Here is a 20910-nt window from a genome sequence, read left to right as displayed (position 1 = left end):
AGGAGTTAATGAGATCATAGATGTTAAACAACAGGTACATGTTAGCATGTTCTTGGAAAATGGCAGCTTCTTTCCGTCCTTCTCTGAGCCTCAGTTTCCCCACCTATAAGCCACGTTTGACAAGCGGCTGGCACCCCTGCCCCTCCCAGCCACTCCAGGTCCGCAGCGCAGAGCTCTAGCAGCCACGTGGGGACGGAACGCCAACGCCGCGGGGAAGCGTCGCACATGCGCGCTCCTAGGCGGAGCACCGCCTCCCACGCCCCGGAACGTCACTTCCGGCGCGAGGGGCCGGGCTGGCCGGGCAGGGAGTGCGGGTCGGTTCTGCGCGCGCTGCCGGACGAGGCTCCCGCCGCCGATTGACCCGCGCTCCGCCCGTAGCCGGGCCGGTGAGTGCCCGCGAGCCCGTCCGTGTGCCCTGGGAGCTGAGGAGAGGGACCCCTGAGAGGGAAGGATAACCGGAAGTGGGGACCAGAGGAGCAAGAGACCCCAGGAAATGGGGACACCTGGGGAGGGGGTGACAGCCGGAAGTGGGGGCCTCGGAAGGTTGTCCACGGGATATGGTGTCTCGGGGGCTTTAGGAGAGATGGCTTCCTGACTTCTCCTTGTTGAGAGGAAGGGGTGGAAAGGAAAGTGATGCTCCAGAAAGCGATGGGCTCCAGGTGGGGGAGATCTCTGGCTTCACCCTTACTAATGGTGTCTACATCTCACTCATATGTCCGCCTGTCAGCTCATTCACCAGCCTGTGACTGAGCCCTGCTGAGCGCTCGGCACTGCTGAGTCCCTGGAGAGTCAACATGAAGCTCCAGGTGGAGGGTAGAGATTAGAAGCCCAGGGTGGGGCTAGACTCATCCTTGCTCTGCCTCACCGGGTGTGCCCCCTTGGGCGAATCGCTTAACCTATATCCTCCGCTGATGTGTACAGACCACTGCCATGTGCCAGGCGCTGGGGGTGGCAGTGGACGTGGCAGACAAGCCCTCTGCCCTCGTGGAACTTAGATTCTAGGGGACAGTCCTTTTTGTCCTCCTTTGTAAAATGGGAACAGTAATAGCGCTCTCACCAAATACTGTGAAGATTAAATAAGGAAATGGGTAAAGGGTTTAGCAATGCTTGATACGTGGTAAAATGCTCAAGTATGCATTCTCTTCATTCCACTATAATGTAAGCTTTATTAGGCAAGGAATTATATTGTTTGCGTCTGTGTTCCCAGTGCCTGTGAGCACAGTGCCTGACATATATGGTAGGTGATCAGTAATTATTTGATAAATGAGTGCGTGGTGAAACTGACTCTAGATAAACGCCCATGGCATTGGACTGTAATTTCTGAAAAGGAAATAGGAACCCAGTTCTGTGGAAAACGGGAGGGAATCACCCTCAGGGAGTTTGGGAAGGATTCACAGAGGTGGTGACATGGCAGCTGAGCCTGAGCTGTCTCAAGTTAGGGACAAATTAGAAGAGGAAATTCCAGGCAGAGTGTATCAGAAGTGCACGAGTTCTTCCAAGGATGATGGGTTATTAGTTTGTTTTGACTGGCATTTAATGTGCATCAAGGTGGGGTGAGATGGAAAATGAGGCTGGAGAGGGGCTTTGAGGTGAGGCTTGTACCTTGTGAACACTGATGTTTGATGGGATTGCAGGCATCTCTTGGTTACTTCCATAGAAACAAAGCCATAGTTGTTCCGTTCCTCACTTAGCATACCTGTGCCAACCAGACTAAAGTCATTCAACAAATATTTATGGAGTGCAGATTATGTGTCTAACACCATGTTAGGTGCTGGGTTTCAGGCGATGAACAAGACAAACTTGGATGTTGCTCACAAATTGCCAACAGACAATTGCAACAGGGTGGGAGAAGTGCGGGGGAGGCACCTAACCTGGCCAGGGGTCAGCGAAGGCTACCTACTCCAGGCCACCAGCATCTCTCAGCTGGATTATTGCAATAGCCTCTAAATAGTCTCTTTGCTTCAGTCCTCACCCCCTTAGAGTCCATTCTCAAGACAGCAGATTGGTCCTTTTAAAATATATTTTTATTTATTTATCTATTTATTTATTTGAGATGGAGTCTCGCCCTGTCGCCCAAGCTGGAGTGCAGGGACATGATCTCGGCTCACTGCAACCTCCACTTCAAGCGATTATCCTTGATTGGAGGATAATCAAGCGATTATCCTGTTTCAAGGTTTATCCTGGTTTCAAGCGATTATCCTGTTTCAACTTCCCAAGTAGCTGGCACTACAGGCCCGCATCACCATGCCTGGCTAATTTTTGTATTTTTAGGAGAGACAGGGTTTCGCCATGTTGGCCAGGCTGGTCTTGAACTCCTGACCTCAGGTGATCCATCCACTTCAGCCTACCAAAGTGTTGGGATTACAGGCGTTAGCCACCACACACAGCCCGAGAAAAAAATTTAAAAATTAGCCAGGCGTGGTGGTGTGTGCCTATAGTCTCAGCTACCTGGGAGGCTGAGGCAGGAGGATTGCTTGAACTTAGGAGTTCGAGGTTGCAGAGAGCTATGATTGCGCCACTGCACTTCAGCCTGGGTGACAGAGCAAGACCCTGTCTCTCTCTTAAAAAACGAAAAAGTGCATGAGTTCGGGTCCTCTAAGAAGCAGACACTAGGATGAGATTAGACATGCTAGAAATTGAGAGGCAACCCTTGTGAAGGACAGCACCTGGGAAGGGAGCTGGAGGAGTCAGGAAGAGCCACTGGCTGTGATGCAGATCAGCTCCTGTGAAGGAGGTTTGGGCAGCAAGTCTCTGACTGCAGGGCAGTCCCAACAAAGGTTTGGCCAGGCCCTCAAGCAAACGCTGCCTGTTAGAGGAGTCCCATGTCTCACTAAACCATTGGCTAGGAGCAGTGAGGCCACAGAAGGGCTGTGGAAAGTTTTGGCTTCCCCCGGATAGTGGATCTAGAGGGGCAGCCACTGGGGCCCTTTATCAATTACGTTTTCCCACAGGAGATCTGACTGGCACATATTCCCGACTGGCACGATAAGTTACATGGGTATGTGGTAAAAAATTCAAACAGTACAGTAAAAATCCTCTTTCTCATCTTAAATCTTCACTTGTCCAGTTCTGTTCCCTAGAGATAACCATTGGTAAGTTTCTTACATCTCCTTCCAGAAGTTTTGTGTGCATTCACAAGTGTGTATGTTTAAAAATGTGATTTTCTCTACACTTTTTTAACATGTCAATTCATAAGGATCTGTCTTGATTCCTTTTTTGTTTTTTGTTTTGAGAGGGAGTCTCGCTCTGTCGCCCAGGCTGGAGTACAGTGGCACGATCTTGGCTCACTGCAAGCTCTGCCTCCCGAGTTCACGCCATTCCCCTGCCTCAGCCTCCCTAGTAGCTGGGACTACAGGCGCCCGCCACCACGCCCGGCTAATTTTTTTTGTATTTTTAGTAGAGTCGGGGTTTCACCGTGTTAGCCCCCGTGTTAGCCAGGATGGTCTCGATCTCCTGACCTCGTGATCCGCCCGCCTCAGCCTCCCAAAGTGCTGGGATTACAGGCATGAGCCACCACACCAGACCCCCTAATTCCTTTTCATGACTGACTAGTACCCCATTCATATGGTAATATTACTTAACCAGTCTCCCCTGATGGGCAGTTAAGGTGTTTCCAATCTTTTATCATTATAATCAATACTTGTGAAGGCCATGTGCATATTTTGCATATACATACAAGTATATGTCCTAGAAATGGAATTGCTGACCCAAAGGGCATGTGGGTTTACATTCTGAAGACATTGACAACTGCCCTCCAAAGAGGCTGTCAATTTATACTTCCAGCAGCAGCAAGCATATCAGAGTACGTTTTTTTATTTTTGCCAATCTGAATCTCAGAGTTGTTGTTGTTGTTTTTTTTTTTTTGAGACAGTCTTGCTCTGGCTGGAGTGCAGTCAGGTGATCTGCCCGCCCCGACCGCCCAAAGTGCTGGGATTACAGGCGTGAGCCACCACACCTGGCCTCAGAGTTAATTCACATTTATTTAACGATGAATAAGGTCGAGCACCTATTAATACATTTATAAGGAAGGCCCTGGTGTTTATTAGGGAGTGTATAGTCTGCTGTAGCTGCTGCCTGCCTCCCTGGGGACTAACGGCAGCCAGCTTGGGGTCAGACTTGCATGTATGGTTTAGATCCAGTTCATTGCCCCCAGTTGAGAAACACTGCCCTGAGGTTACTCGGCTTTTACAGAAGTGTTCCTGGCCCCTACACTGTGCTGCCCTGGGATTTGAAATAAGTACTTGTTAACTTTGCTTAGGGCTTCTCTGTTGGCAGGGACCCTGGTAGCTAATGTCAGAAGAAAGTGACTCTCTGCGCACCAGCCCTTCTGTGGCCTCACTCTCTGAAAATGAGCTGCCGCCACCACCTGAGCCTCCGGGCTACGTGTGCTCACTGACAGAAGACCTGGTCACCAAAGCCCGGGAAGAGCTGCAGGAAAAGCCGGAATGGAGACTTCGAGATGTGCAGGCCCTTCGTGACATGGTGCGGAAGGAGTACCCGAACCTGAGCACATCCCTCGACGATGCCTTCCTGCTGCGCTTCCTCCGAGCCCGCAAGTTTGATTACGACCGGGCCCTGCAGCTCCTCGTCAACTACCACAGCTGTAGGAGAAGCTGGCCCGAAGTATTCAATAACTTGAAGCCATCAGCCTTAAAAGATGTCCTTGCTTCCGGGTTCCTCACCGTGCTGCCCCACACTGACCCCAGGGGCTGCCATGTCGTCTGCATCCGCCCAGGTATCTCCCTAGACTGTCGTGGGGTGTGTGTGTCCAGTCTTTCTGCAGTGTGTCCATTCAGCACCCTGTCCTCCTTTCCACGTCCCTTTTTTACCCCTCCTTTGTTATAGTCAAGGCTCTTTTGATGGCAGATAACAAAAACCTACTCAAACCAACTTCAGAAAAAAGGGAGGATTTAGTTGAAGGAGACAGGAGTCCCTCCCAGAACCAGAGAGCTGAAGGCGTGGCAGCTCTTACTAGGGCCTAGAACCAAGAACCAGAATGCCACCGGGAGCCAAGACAGCCATTCTCCCTGTCTCTGTCTGACGGTCTGTGTATCCTTCAGCCACACATTTCTGCCTTTTGCATACCTTCTTCACACTTTTTCTGTGTATGGCTGTCCTGCTCCTGTGCACGTAGTTAAATCTGGCGCCCTCTCAGCTCTCAGGTTTGCCTGACCACCGAACTAAGTTCCTCAATGCAGATTCCAAATTTCTAGCGGGGAGCATCTGGTGGGGCCTAAGAATCTGCCCCTGGCCATAGGATACAAGCATGGCTGCCAGGGCCCTCCCTGAGCCCTCTTTGTGAATAGGTTGAGGTACAGGTATCAGTGCAAGGGTGTGGACTGGGCAGACACCTGGAAAGGTACCTCCTCTTGCCTCCTCCAACCTTTCCTTCCTTTCCTCTATTTTGTGAAGCCACTGACAGGATTCACTTTGGATTTGTTTTTTGATCTTAGCATTTCATGGCAGTAATTAGGATACCTTACATTTCTTTGTCATGGTGGTTTATGAGTGGGGGCTCTCTGCCACTAAAGGAGCATTTAGAAATACTCCCTAGCCAGGCGCAGCGGCTCATATCTGTAATCCCAGCACTTTGGGAGGGTGAGGGAGACGGATTGCTTGAGGCCAGGAGTTTGAGACTAGCCTGGGCAACATAGTGAGACCTTGTCTCTACAAAAAATTTTAAAAAAAAGAAAGAAATGTTCCCCAAAGAGCATTTCAATACAATGACCAGGGGCTGCCAGAACTCAAGATTTCTGATTCTTAGGCCTGTTCTCTTCCATGACACCAAAAGCATTATAAACTTTGGAATGTTCTACTCCATTCCTAGCCTCAACATTTTCCATCAGACCAGAGTTGAGAGAAAAATGGAAAGTAAGATGCAGTGTTCTCCCCAAGTAAGCCAGGGAATGAGAACACACTAATAGCCCTCTTTCGCTCATTCATATAAATGCCCTCTTGAAGGAAAGTTTGATGGGGAGTGGACACCTCCATGCACTTTCCTCTGCCTTTACTCATTCCCCAAACTCTCTTTGGAGGCTAAACCATTCTCTTCAGTCTTTACTATGTATGTACCAAGACCACTGTTAATGGCTTACCTGTCATTTTAGGTACTTGCCAAAATTAGTGGTGTTTATTTTAAAATAAGCAATGTAGTGCAGATTTTAGGGCACCAGGAGACCTAGAAACCAGCCAACAGGTTTTTCTGCTGCTCCTCTGTACTCAACTCATAAGAATATTACAACACAGTCAGATACTACAACACTGATTGCACCTTTGCTTGTGTGGTTTCAACCCTTTGCTCATGAGATGAATTTTTTCTCCGTATGTCTGGAGCAGATCTGGACCCCTTTCCACCGACCCAGCGTTTTAGGAAGAGGCATACACAGAAGTGTTTCTTCTCAATTGGGTATCAGCTTTGCCTTTGTTAAAGCTCTTTTGAGACATGTGATTGAAAGGGATGATATCCAGTTACACAGAGGCAGGGTTAATTGGCAGCAACACTAGACAGCAAGCTGGCACAATTTGGGGACAAAGATCTTTCATGAGAATTTTGCACATATCAGGCTAGGTGCGGTGGCTCATGCCTGTAATCCCAGTACTTTGGGAGGCTAAGGCAGGTGGATCATGAGGTCAGGAGTTCGAGACCAGCCTAGCAAACACAGTAAATCGCCCCCGCCTCCCCCCACCCCCCATCCCCCGCCTCTACTGAAAATATAAAAATTAGCTGGGCATGGTGGCACATGCCTGTAATCCCAACTACCCCAGAAGCTGAGGCAGGAGAATCACCTGAACCCGGGAGGCAGAGGTTGCAATGCGCCGAGATCACGCCACTGCACTCCAGCCTGGGTGACAGAGCAAGACTCTGTCTCAAAAAAAAAAAAAAAAAAAGAATTTTGCACATATCACATATCCCATTGTTGGCAAATGTGAAGTTTTATCTTTTAGGAAAGAGGCACATAGATTTTGCTGGGATTTTCTTGAGAACAGTGGTTAACAGTAAAAAGTGGGCATTCTCATTTTTTTTTTTTTCCTAAAGAGGAAAGAATCATTAAATATATGGGGTGTATTAAAAAAGTATACACCTTGGAAAGAGGAGGGGAACATAGCACTATGCTCCATCCTCACAATACCCCTGTCAAGGTCGTGTATGAGTCAAGACTCAGCTTTTTTTTTGAGACATAGTCTCGCTCTGTTGCCCAGGTTGGAGTGCAATGGTGCGATCTCGGCTCACTGTAACCTCTGCCTCCTGGGTTCAAGTGATTCTCCTGCCTCAGCCTCCCAAGTAGCTGAGACTAGTGTGCACCACCATGCCCGGCTAATTTTTGTATTTTCAGTAGAGACAGGGTTTCACCATGTTGGCCAGGCTGGTCTTGAACTCCTGACCTCCAATGATCCACCCGCGTTGGCCTCCCAGAGTGTTGGGATTCCAGGTGTGAGCCAACACATCTGGCCAAGACTCAGTCTTTGTGTGGCAAGTGACAGAAAGCCAACTCACATTGGCTGAAACAAACAAAAAAAACTCAGTTGCTCAGATAACTGAAGTCCAGCCGTATTGCTATTCAGGGGCCCAAACTCTAGCACTGGAAAGCTGTCCCCACCACTGCTGTCCTCAACAGGGGCTTCATTCCCAGGCCAGCTCTCTTGCCTCATGGGGCCTGTGAATCTCAGACTCACCGCCTCCCACCTCAGCCTCCCGAGTAGTGGGACTACAGAGGGAAGAGAGATCTCTTTCCAAAGGGCCAGGGTCCTAGAATTGAATCTCCTTGACTCTGCTTGACCTGGCTTGGATCACACACTGTGGCCAGAAGGATGTGCTGTCAGATTGGCCAATCAATCCCCAGTCAGTTGCTCACCTCTGGAGTCAGGAGTCAAGTCAGTTCTATCCAAACTGTATGGCTAGAGTGGGAGGTGGTGGTTCCCTAAGGAAAATCAGGTTAGTGCTATGAAGATAAGGGGAAATACATGATGGCAGAAAGCACAGATGTCCATGAAGGTAGGCATTAACACTCTATTCTACTTATGAGGACATCAGGGCTCAGAGTGAGGTATTACAGTAACTTGCCCAAGGTCACATAGCTAGTAACATTCAAACCTCAGGTGTGTCTGACTTCAGAGGGCATACTTTTTTTTTTTTTTTGAGACAGGGTCTCACCCTGTCACCTAGGCTGGAGTACAGTGGCATGATCACTGCAGCCTCAACCTCCTGAACTCAAGAGATCCTCCCACCTCAGCCTTCCAAGTTGTGGGACTACAGCCACACCTCACCACACCTGGCTAATGTTTGTATATTTTGTAGAGATGGGGTTTCGCCATGTTGCCTGGGAGGGTCTTGAATTCCTGGGCTTATGCTTAATTCCTCTCACCTCAGCCTTCCAAAGTACTGGGATTACAGGCATGAGCCACTGTGCCCAGCCAGAGCTCATGCTCTTAACCTCAACACTCAATTGTATTTCCATCACAAAATGTGCTGCTGTTTGGGAGTTAAGAAACCAGCTGCTGCTTATTGTTCCATTTACTAAACTAAATAGAGTCATGGCTACTAGAATATCTTTCTTCTCCATTTTGAAACAACAGTGATAGAAAGGAGATAAATCTTTGTTTGATCACTTATTTATATTAACTTCTGTAACATACTGTCAATCTCTTATGACCTTAGACAGATGGATACCGAGCAACTATCCAATTACTGAAAACATCCGAGCCATATACTTGACCTTAGAAAAACTCATTCAGTCTGAAGAAACCCAGGTGAATGGAATTGTAATTCTTGCAGACTACAAAGGAGTGAGTTTATCAAAAGCATCTCACTTTGGCCCTTTTATAGCCAAAAAGGTGATTGGCATCCTCCAGGTAAGACCCCTATCTGTCCTGCCTGTTTCGTGGTGGCTTTGGCTTTCCCCAGGGCCTGTCCATTTACTGTGGGTCTCACATGATACACAAACTGCACATCCCACACCTGCAATCTGAAAAACACAAAAGCATTATGGGAAGAAATTTAAAAGTCCTATTTACCACTTGTTCTCATCAGTCTCTCAAGTGCTCTCTGGAGTAGGTACTTCAGTAAGGCAAGAGTCCAAAAAAACTAGGGAACTGCTTTTTGCCTTTTTTTCGGTCTGGAAGGCAGAGGAAAAATTCTCCTAACAAACAAAACTGGCTGGGTGCGGTGGCTCACGCCTGTAATCCCAACTCTTTGGGAGGCCAAGGCAGGTGGATCACTTGAGGTCAGGAGTTCGAGACCAGCCTGGCCAACATGGTAAAACCCCATCTCTACCAAAAATACAAAAATTAGCTGGACATGGTGGCAGATGCCTGTAATCCCAGCTACTTGGGAGGCTGAGGCAGGAGAATCACTTGAACCCGGGAGGCGGAGGTTGCAGTGAGCTGAGATCGCGCCATTGCACTCCAGCCTGGGTGAGAACAGCAAAACTCTGTCTCAGAAGAAAAAAAAAAAAACCTAAGAAATTATGCTTCTGCGTAAGATGCTAGAGCCCCTCCTGCCCTCTGTGGACCTGGGGGATATGGCGTTCTGTTGGGCTGTATTTTGGTCAGATGCTTCACACCTCATGTTCTGTGTTTCAGAACATGAGTCACTGGGGACTGTGGTGCTCCCTCCATATCTGTACCGTGTTTAACAGCTTGCACAGTGCTTTTACAGTCATCAGGGCCTATTCAGTCCCTCAACGAATCCTCTGAGATAGGCAAGGCAAGAACTATTTTTCCTTTTTGATAGATGGGGAGATGGAGACCTACAGAAAATATAGCCTGTCACAGCTGTGACCGGTTTTGATTACTTGTTCATTCTGACCCGCCATGTGGGGTGTTTTCCTTTGTGAACTATGGGGTACCAGTGATATAGTAGCTCTTCCTCACTGGATTCCACAAATGTTTCAGCCCCTGTGGTGCACCAGGTTTTATTATTTAAATAAATCAGTGCACATTTGGACATTATCAAACATTTGGATTCTGGCTTTGAGCCAACCCTGGCTTTCCTTCACTGGCACTCCTTTTGATGCCTCCTCCTGAATTACCATGTAGATTCAAGTGTCAGGATCAAGAGTGTGGATCAGTGTTAGTACCGTAAGATCATCTGGAGAGGAGAAAAAAGTAAGTTTGGGAAATGCTGTATAGCATGTCCCTTTCTTGTGAATTTCACTGTAAGAATTTACATGTTAAAGGCTCTGAACAGGACTGCAGTTAAGGAAACCCACTTGATTATGCTTAGTGGACTACGTTTCTCAAACTCATTTGCCTGCTGTGGAGCCCTGTTTGGTATAACCTCTAATATCCTGAGAAATATACTTTGGGCAACACTGATCTAGAAGGTCTGTATTTGCCAGATCTGTCCCTGTAGACTCAAGACTGTTTTCTGCTATAAGAGCAGCAGCTCTTCATATGTTTGCCTCTCTTCTTTTTGTTTTTTTGTTTGTTTGTTTTTTGAGATGGAGTCTTGCTCTGTCATCCAGGCTGGAGTACAGTGGCACGATTTTGGCTCACTGCAACCTCCGCCTCCAGGGTTCAAGCAATTCTCCAGCCTCAGCCTCCCAAGTAGCTGGGATTACAGACGCGTGCCACCAATGCCACCATGCCCAGCTAAATTTTGTATTTTTAGTGGAGATGGGATTTCACCATGTTGGCCATGCTGGTCTCGAACTCCTGACCTCAAGTGATCCGCCCGCCTCGGCCTCCCAAAGTGCTGGGATTACAGGCGTGAGCCACCGCGCCCGGCCTCTATTTGCCTCTCTTCTAACCCAGTTTTGGGTCCCAGGAAAGACTTTCCCTGAGGTCCATCTTCCTAGTTAGGCCCCACATGGACTGTCATTGAGGAGGCCATAAGGATCAAATCAGACTGATGTTGGGGCTGAAAATGAAGATTTAACTGGGGGGAGGAAGGTGTGGAAAGATTCTCCAGATATTCTAAACCCCTTTGCCTTTCCCACACAGGATGGTTTCCCCATTCGGATAAAAGCAGTCCATGTTGTGAATGAACCTCGAATATTTAAAGGCATTTTTGCCATCATAAAACCATTTCTAAAGGAGAAAATAGCAAACAGAGTAAGTGATGATCCTATTGACTTCAGATTTTTCTTTCCCTCCATTGATTTATTTGTGACATCTGGTACTTGTTTATTATTTTTGCCCTGGAACAACTAATTTGGAAAAGTACAGAGTTACAGATAAAATAAATGAACCAGTCCCTTTTGTGAGGGGAAGATGGAAGAGTAAATGAACAAGAATTTAATATTTGCCAGTAGAGAGAGCAAAAGCAGGATTTTTATCGTAAGAGCCTCCCTGGGCAGTATAGCAAGACCCATCTCTAAAAAAATTTTTTAAATTAGGTGGGTGTGCCCGGGCACAGTGGCTCATGCCTGTAATCCCAGCACTTTCAGAGGCCGAGGTGGATGGATCACTTGAGGTCAGGAGTTCGAGACCAGCCTGGCCAACATGGTGAAACCCCGACTCTACTAAAAATACAAAAAATTAGCCAGGCATGGTGGCACATGCCTGTAATTGCAGCTACTTGGGAGGCTGAGGCAGGAGAATCACTTGAATCTGGGAGGCGGAGGTTGCAGTGAGCCAAGATCATGCCACTGCACTCTAGCCTGGGCAACAGTGAGACTGTCTCAAAAAAAAAAAAAAATTAGGTGGGTGTGGTGGCACATGTCTGTAATCTCCACTACTCAGGAGGCTGAGGTGGGAAGATTGCTTGAGCTCAGTTCAAGGCTGCCATGGGCTTGAACAATTGGCTGTGGTCTTGCCACTGTGTTCCAGCCTGGGTTAACAGAGCGGAACGCTGTCTCTAAAATAATTTTTTTAAGGTTATGGTCATTAGAACCGTGGGGTTTAAAATCGCTACTTAAGCCTTTCCATTTGCCTAATATGTTGTCCCGCTGTGTAGTTTGTGGAGCAATTCAAGGTTTATGAGCTCTGTGAGTTTTTAGCTTACCTCTTATTTAAGAAGGGATAAATGGCACTTTGACTTCCTTTCTGACCCAGAAGAGCCGCTTCCCTCTTCAGCCTTTCCCAGTCCCACTGATTGAAATGGGATGGGTGGTATTTTTCTCCTTTCCAAGGCCTAGGAAGATCACTGCAAAGACTGGGCCCTGAATTTTACTTGCTTTTTCTTTTTTTTTTCTTTTTCTGAGACGGAGTCTCGCTCTGTCACCCAGGCTAGAGTGCAGTGGTACGATCTCAGCTCACTGCAACCCCTGCCTCCCGGGTTCAAGCAATTCTCCTGCCTCAGCCTCCCAAGTAGCTGGGATTACAGGCACATGCCACCACGCACAGCTAATTTTTGTATTTTTAGTAGAGATAGGCTTTTACCATGTTGGCCAGGCTGGTCTCAAACTCCTGACCTCAGGTGATCCACCCGCCTTGGCCTCCCAAAGTGCTGGGATTACAGGCGTGAGCCACTGCACTGGGCCCTTGCTTTTTCAAAGAAGTAACATATATAGATAGAAAATCTCAAGGAGGTAAGGGAGGGAACTTGAAATCCAGCTCCAGATTCCTAGGCTTTTTCCCTGAAGATTTTGATTCATCAGCTCAGGGATCTGTGCTTTAAAATCCCCTTAGGAAATTCTGATGCACAGGTAGGTTTGCAAACCACTAACTTAGTGGCTTCCCTGCCTGGGTGTGAACCCATGTGGGTCCCTAAAGACTCTGTTTGGAACTTTCACCAAAGCAGCCTTTGGACAGGTCTTTTACATCTGTGAAATGCCCTGATTTGGGGCCCACGATGTTCTTCCTTTGTTCCTTCATAGGTTCCTTCATTCAGAAATATCTATTGATCAACTCTATGTGCAAGCATGTTCTAGATGAACAAAACAGACCAAAACCCCTGCCCCTAGGAAGATTAGATTCTAAAGGGAGCCACAGTGAATTATGTTATCTAGTATTAGAATGTGGTAAGTGCTACAGAGAAAAATAAAGCAGAGAAAAGGATAGCGTGTGTGAGGTGGGAAGGGTTGTGGTATTCAACTGAGTGGTTAGAGGTGGCAGCCTTGAGAAGCTGACATTTGAGCAAAGACTTGAGAAGTGAGAGAGTGAGCCATCTAGTATCTGGGAGGCCAGCAAGGGCACGACCCTGACGTGGGAGCCTGCCCAGCATGCTGGGAGAGCAGCTAGGCTGGCAGCAGCTGGGTCAAGACTGGAGGGGCAGGTGGTGAGAGGAGCACTCAGAGAAGTAATGAGGCTAGATTGTGATGGGCCTCAGAGTCTGAGGTGGCAGTGCTGGAAGGCTGTATATAGAGGCACGACTGTGATCTGAGTTTCAATGAAAAGAATTTAGATTGCAGAGGGACAAGTGGGAGCAGGGAGACCAGATAGGAGGCCACTGGAGGAATCCAGGCAGAAGCGATGTGGCTGCTGCCATTAGTGTGGTGGTGAGGCTGCTGGATCTTGGATACATTCTGAAGCTCCAGCCACCAGGGCGTATGGTATAAGGAAAAGAGAATTAAGGATACTCCAGGCTTTCTGGGCTGAAAAAGTAAGGGTAGAGTTGCCATTAACCTTTCCTTTCTTCATTCAACAGATATTTATTTGAGCACCTACCATGGAGGAGATTTCTGCATTCCTGATTAACCTAAGGACATGTGTGTTTTCATTTCATTCCCTTTTAGTTCTTCCTCCATGGGTCTGACTTGAACTCTCTCCACACAAACCTTCCGAGAAGCATTCTCCCCAAGGAGTATGGGGGCATGGCTGGGGAGCTGGACACTGCCACCTGGAACGCGGTACTGCTGGCTTCAGAAGATGATTTTGTGAAAGAGTTCTGCCAACCTGTCCCTGCCTGTGACAGCATCCTGGGCCAGACGCTGCTGCCTGAGGGCCTGACCTCAGATGCACAGTGTGACGACTCCTTGCGAGCTGTGAAGTCACAGCTGTACTCCTGCTACTAGCCTGTCCCCCAGGGTCACCATCTTTAATTCTTTTCCTTCGAGGCACAAGAATTTAAGGATCCAAGGATTCAGTCTTGCTCCTTGTAATTAAACTGCAGGATGGAGGAACAGCCTGTGAGATATGAGGGTGAGCACATTTTGGGGTAAGCCTTTGGTTACTTGAATTACTCCATGGAAGACATGGAAAAATGTCCCCACTGATTCTTAACATTTGGAATCCCAGTCTGCAAACTATTAATCTGGAGGCTATATCTGTTTTGTTTTGCTTTTTGGTTGGGGGGGGTGGTGATCTGGTTCTTACACATCTTGGAAGCAAGAAAAATCAGGACCAAAGTCACTTTGATCCCACTTTTCCAGGAGAAAAACAACCTGTTTGGCCAGTGAGAACTACTTGTATGAAATAATTTGGCCAAACCTGCAGTGTGACCAAATGTGAGACTGGGAGTTTGTTTTTCACAGGAACCCTAAGTATAGACCTCTGCTGCTCATCAGGAACCTTACTGGAGATCAAGGCCCCAGCTGTTGTCACCGGGTTTGGAAAGCACCTTAACTGAATCATGTAAGCATCAGGACATAAGCAGCACTTTGTGGTTAAATGTGGAAGCCAGAGACTTCAAAGCACCTCTGGGACCCATTGGTTGACACTTGCAATAGAAACTTAAGTTTTCCCAAATCCATAAAGCCTTAGCCCTGGTTCTCAATAGAATCAGGGACCTAGCAGGAAATGATTTGACTCAACCTAAAATGCTGGATTCCAGGCCCGTGTAGCTACAAGAATTCTGGCCTGGATCCCAGGTGTGCAACTATGGACAAGACATGGGCCTCTACCTTCTCCGCTATAAAATGAGGCTGGATGAAATGTCAGCTAGGGCCGTTTTGGCTGCTGAGGCTCTGGGATTTGGTTTAGTTACTGAATGTTAGATTTTCTGCCTGGAAAGATAACTATCTAGATAGAAGTGGTTGGATTCTGTTTTTGTTTGTTTGTGGTACACATGTCTTTCCAAGAGAGATGTGTCAACAATTAGCCCTGCCTTTAAAGAAACTATTATATGTATTTCTGGGGCTCACTGACACCAATTTTCTTTTTATAGTGATGGTTAAATTTTGAAAAGATGGCTTTTGTGAGGCCAGGTAAGGTGACCAGGATCTTGTATGATGAATTCCTTCCATCCCTGAGACTCTGGTACTATATTGTAAACCTGGCTACAGTAGTTAATTACTTGAGATTCTTAAATTTTGGTCTCTGGGCCAGGTGTGGTGGCTCGTGCCTATAATCCCAGCACTTTGGGAGGCCAAGGTGGGCTGGTCACGAGGTCAGGAGTTCCAGACCCGCCTGGCCAAGATGGTGAAACCCTATCTCTACTAAAAATACAAAAATTAGCTGGGCGTGGTGGCGGGCTCCTGTAGTCCCAGCTACTCGGGAGGCTAAGGCAGAAGAATCACCTGAACCCAGGAGGTGGAAGTGGCAGTGAGCCAAGATCGCACCACTGCACTCCAGCCTGGGCGACAGAGCAAGACTCTGCCTCAAAAAAAAAAAAAAATTTTTTTTTTGGTCTCTGGAAATGAACACAAGGGCAGGTTATTGCTGGGTCACTTCTGGGCCCCCCTGCCCTCCCAGCCCCACTTGAGTTTCTCTCTCTGGTGTGGGTGAACCAGTCAGCCTGAATGTTCTGCATTTTAGCACTTTAGAACCTCCCTGTCAAGATTTTAGCCTTACCCCAAACATCAAATTAGATGGTTCACATGATGGTTTTTGACCTATTTCCTTTCTAATGTATTCCACATGATCATGGTGTTAAATAGTGAAAAGTACTGTGTTGTGTGTACACCTTCTCCGTGCATTTATTAGACTAACCAGTCAAGGCAGACAGCTCAATTAGGGAGAAAACAATACTCTGGAATTTGAAGGCCAGTCTGTTCTTACTAAGCTGTTTATCTCTATTGCCTTTTTAAATGTCTGTATAAGTTGTTGGTGGAAATTAAGTTACTTAACCTCATTAATACCAATTCTAGAGAAAATTCTTTTCACCATGGATAGTAACCCTGGATCCTCTAGGGTCCTGGCTGACCTGGAAGTGTCAAAAAGCACTCCTGGCTGCTTCTGGTTCCATCTGACGATGATGTGACCCACACTGCTGAAAAGGCCCAAGTAGGGCAAGCGGGATGGCTAAAGGAGGGAAGGAGGGGGTTCAGAACCCAGTGGCCTGGATGGGAGAACTGGGTGGAGGCTTCCCCAAGAGGGAAGACAGATAAACAAAACAAAACAAAAACTGGGTAAAGAGGAATGAATCACTCAGCCCTGATGTTTCAATTCTACACTGCATTCCTGGCCAGTCGCATTTGTTTTAATGTAGGCATGGCCAAAGATCTCCTAGAGAATTATCTCAAAGACCAGAAGAGACTTGGAGAGGCCTATTTCTTAGGTTTTTCCAGTTGGACAAGGAAGGAGTGGTTTCACTCAGCTTCTAGAAGGAGGTGGAGCCTTAAGTTTATCTGCCTCCGGGAGCTGCTTGCTTTGTTTTGGCTCCAAAGAGGTATCAAATAGTTTTGACACCTCAGGAAACTTGAACCAAGCTGTGAAACCAAGACCTCCCTGGGTGAAAATCAAGGTGGTCTCCTTGTGGCTTCACCAGGGTGTTTGTGTCAGGCCGTCTCAGCAGGGTGGGGAATGACCAGCGAGGGAGCACAGTGAGCCTTACTCAGCACTGCGGAGCGCAGTGGTGAGGCAAACACATGAACCTCAAGAACTGGGAGTATGTTCCTTCAGGGAGAAGTTCTGGCCCATTGCACAAACACTTGGAAATTAACTTTTCCCTAAATTCAAGGTAGTGTGGTGTCGGAAGGAAATGGGACAGTAAATTAGGAGATGCGGGCTCCACCTTTACCTTACTACGTGGCCTTGGATGAGCTGGCTGAACATCCCTGAGTGATTCTATGATAGAGATCTAATACTCCAAACTTTATTCCTGGTATCTAGTTGGCTTCACTGCCACAGAGACACACTGTACTCTGTCTTTTTAGAAGTTTTTTTCCTTTTTTTCCCCCTCAATTGGCTTGTTATTTAGTAAATTTTGGTCTGAATGAATTGGTACCTAAAAGCTTCCAAATCTATACATTCAGAATATGGGAATTTTCTTCCTCTTCTTCCCCCATATCCCAACATGGAATTCTGGAAAACTGTGCCTCTTCCCCTGTTCTGCCTTCATGGGGGAGAGACTGGATGAAGTCTACAGAAACAGCCAAAAGTGCCACCCTGGCTTCATGTCTTGAGTTTCTAACTTGCTCTTGGCAAAGGTCGCTTTATTTTTTAATTTTTTTCCTTGCATTTTCTTTTTTATTCTGTTGCTGCTGTAAAAATTAAGGCAAAAGTAGCTTTAGATTTTTCATGTTTCATCCTGGTTTCACAAGGAGTCACTTATCTTAGGAAGTCTGTAAGTCAGGTTACAAGGCTGGGCGCGGTGGCTCACACCTGTAATCCCAACACTTTGGGTGGCTGAGGTGGGTGGATCACCTGAAGTCAGGAGTTTGAGACCAGCCTGGCCAACATGGTGAAACCCCATCTCTACTAAAAATACAAAAAATTGGCTGGGCATGGTGGCGGGCGCCTGTAATCCCAGCTACTTGGGAGGCTGAGGCAGGAGAATCACTTAAACCCAGGTGGCGGAGGTTGCAGTGAGCCGAGATCGTGCCATTGCACTCCAGCCTGGGTGACGAGTGAAATTCCATCTCAAAAATAAAAATAAAAATTTAAAAATCAGGTTACAAAACACTATTTTTCCAGAAATAAGACAATAATAGGCTTTTCTCTGAATTCCTTTATATTGAGCCTTTCCGAATTCTCCCTGGGTGGGCAATTTCTTTAAATAGTATTTGACTCTCACCGGGCGCGGTGGCTCACGCCTGTAATCCCAGCACTTTGGAGGCCGAGGCGGGCGGATCACGAGGTCAGGAGATCGAGACCATCCTGGTTAACACGGTGAAATCCCGTCTCTACTAAAAAAATACAAAAAATTAGCCGGGCGCAGTGGTGGGCGCCTGTAGTCCCAGCTACTCGGGAGGCTGAGGCAGGAAAATGGCATGAACCTGGAAGGCGGAGCTTGCAGTGAGCCGAGATAGTGCCACTGCACTCCGGCTTGGGCAAAAGAGCGAGATTCTGTCTCAAAAAAAAAAAAAAAAAAAAAAATTGTATTTGACTCTCAGATCAATCATGGGATTTTTTTTCATTTGGGTAGCAAAAGCTAGAGTACTGCTGTGGCGATTATAATACTTTTAAAAAGTTTTACCATTTTAAAGTTGCCAACATTTAAAATTTTCCTTTGAAACCTCCTTTAATTTAGGGAGTAAAATGTTAGCTAAACCAATTATATACTATATACTATACACTGTATCTCCTGTGGCCATGAGAGGTGTGGCTATACCGAACAGAAACATGTCTACTGTTCAGGCAAGATGTCGGTTCTGTAACACCTCTCTGTATTGGGATCTGTTAATTTTGTAAATCTAAATTCTTCTGCTGTTGGCCAGGTGCAGTAGCTCATGCCCTGTAATCCCAGAACTTTGGGAGGCTGAAGGGGGACGGATCATTTGAAGTCAGGAGTTTGAGACCAGCCTGGCCAACATGGTGAAACCCCATCTCTACTAAAAAGTACAAAAATTAGCTGGGTGTGGTGGCGCTTGCCTGTAATCCCAGCTACTTGGGAGGCTGAGGCAGGAGAATCGCTTGAACCCGGGAGGCAGCGGTTGCAGTAAGCCAAGATTGTGCCACTGCACTCCAGCCTGGGTGACAAAGCAATATTCCGTGTCAAATAAATAAATTCATTCTTCTGCTCTCCTGACTTAGAGAAATGGGTTGCTTAAAATGCTAGTAACAAACATCATCACAGTCAATAGGAGCTTGCTTCATGGGAAGGATCAATGTGATTTGTGGATGGAGATGATAGTGATGAAATTCCTGTTTCATAGGGCTGTTTTTCTTTTTTTTTTTTTTTAGATGGAGTCTTTTTCTGTCCCCCCTGGTGTGGGGTGGCGGGGTCTCGGCTCACTGCAAGTTCCGCCTCCCGGGTTCACGCCATTCTCCTGCCTCAGCCTCTCCGAGTAGCTGGGACTACAGGCGCCCACCACCACGCCCGGCTAATTTTTTGTATTTTTAGTAGAGACGGGGGTTTCACCGTGGTCTCGATCTCCTGACCTCGTGATCTGCCCACCTCGGCCTCCCAAAGTGCTGGGATTACAAGCGTGAGCCACCGCGCCCGGCCCATGGGGCTGTTTTTCTTTTCATCTCACTGGGCAGCAGGTTTAGTGAGGCAGTGAGATGCTGCTGCTGTGGATTCTTGTAGCTATGCCTCGGCTTCTTGGCATATCAGGTAGGAACCTGTTACAAGTGAAATACTTGAAACCTCTCTGACCAAGAGCCTCCGATGGAGTGGGAGGTGAGCTAATTTTCTGACCAGCTTGGGGCATTGTTTCAGCCACTGGTCACATTCCTTGCTTCAAACTGAAATTGTTTGGCTTTGAGTATAGGGATACATGGTGGATTCATGTACTTCAGTGTTTGTTTTGACCAAAGTTTATTTTTCTAGTGCATTTTCTAAGTCAAAGTGGTGAAAATAATGTAAATTTTAGTATGCATGACTGAGTCTGAAACAATAAAAATCTCTGAAAAATGTGCGTGGAGTTCTTTTGTGATGATGACAGTTTGGATAAAGGTTCCAAGGTTCATTATTCACAGCCCGGGTAGACAGCCTCCTCTGCAGGTGAGGGAGGGAGGGGCACTGTGATAGGACAGTGCATTCTGTAGATGTGCTGGCTGCCTCTGAAGATCATACACAATTAGACTGCTGCAGTATGGAGAGGAGAATGCAGCTAGCTACACAGAACAGTAGAGGGATATGCAAATTTTTACATTCTTGAGGCCCAGCTATACTTCTTGGACTGGCCTTGAGTCTTTCCAGTGATAGCCAGCCATTTCCTCAATGTGCATGTGGGCTGGGCACACATGTGTTAAGGACACTCATAAATAATGTATTTTAACCTTCAGCTACCCTTAATGAAGCTGCGTTACTGTTCCTGTTGGCAAAATGTAGCTTGCCCAGTGACACACAACTAGCCAAATACTAAGGATGGGATTCAAACCCAGGAAGTGTGACAAGCCCACTGTTTTCTCCTGATGGCTGGAGACAAATAACCAGTCCCCAGATAGAAGAGAGAGAGAAGGCAGGACTCTTTCATAGAGTAAGAAAGTACCAGAAATTGACTTTTTTCCTGGCTTCTTGAAAATATAAGCAGTGGTTGTTAACCTCTCTGAAACCCAAGTTGTAACAACATTTTATTCCAGAAGTAAGCCCAGACTCCTTGAGGGGTAACTGGAGCATGGCTTGCCCAACTCTGGTCCCAGGCTTGCTAAGCTGTTTCTACGTCCCCTGTTTGTTTGGTACTCTGTGCCCCAGAGTAGACAAAAACTAGGTCCCCATGGTAGGTCTGGTGACTTGATGAGTCAGTTGAGAAATACTCAACACAGGAGGTACACTTCTGATGATGACGCAACAGGTTAAGTACTTATATTGCAGCATAACCACCCCTTCAGGTCAGCCTTTCCTGAGGAAATTGTGGAACTTAAGTTCAGTCTGTTTCTCACGTATAGAGAAATGAAGCTAACTGTTAAAATCCTTTTCTCTCACAGCAGTCTTATGAGGCCCTTTTCCATGAGTCAGTATTTTCTTGATGCCCCCTGCCCCCTCCTTACACAGTACTAGTTTGGTACCCATACACTCAATGGCAATAAAGTTTCACATTATCGCATTTAAAGGGTAAGTAATAAGACCCTTTGGGGTACCACTCTTCTGGGGAAAACGTTTTTAACCTAATATTCATGCTTTTTCCTGAGTAGGTGCCAGCCACTAGGGATAGCTGACCTAGTAAAAGACATGAGTCACTGCCTTCGGGTGACTACTAACTTGACTTTGTCAGTGATGGGTAGAGGAGCAAACACTCTGTGCCTGAGAGTAGACAAAAACTA

At 47.0% G+C, this 20910-nt stretch overlaps 1 protein-coding gene across 4 annotated transcripts; it reads left to right on the top strand.

Moving 5' to 3' along the window:
- The first annotated feature begins 295 nt into the window (after positions 1-295).
- TTPAL (alpha tocopherol transfer protein like) lies at positions 296-17857 on the top strand. Of its 4 annotated transcripts, XM_032142960.2 has the most exons (6): positions 296-386; positions 4276-4735; positions 8657-8850; positions 10036-10104; positions 10942-11052; positions 13617-17857. In XM_032142960.2, exons 2-6 carry the CDS (start codon positions 4291-4293, stop codon positions 13893-13895), a joined length of 1098 nt encoding a protein of 365 aa, XP_031998851.1. In that variant the 5' UTR covers positions 296-386; positions 4276-4290; the 3' UTR covers positions 13896-17857. The 4 variants fall into 4 exon arrangements, with proteins under 4 accessions (XP_031998851.1, XP_058288816.1, XP_031998856.1 ...); XM_058432833.1 differs by lacking the exon at positions 296-386 and having other exon boundaries at positions 679-4735; XM_032142965.2 differs by lacking the exons at positions 296-386; positions 10036-10104 and having other exon boundaries at positions 680-4735; positions 8657-8748.
- Positions 17858-20910: the final 3053 nt, after the last annotated feature.

Source organism: Hylobates moloch, unplaced genomic scaffold (genome assembly GCF_009828535.3).
Source record: "Hylobates moloch isolate HMO894 unplaced genomic scaffold, HMol_V3 SCAFFOLD_21, whole genome shotgun sequence".
Classification (NCBI taxonomy): Eukaryota; Metazoa; Chordata; class Mammalia; order Primates; family Hylobatidae; genus Hylobates; species Hylobates moloch.
Note: the sequence above shows the minus strand (reverse complement) of the source record. Positions and strands in the feature narration are given on the sequence as shown.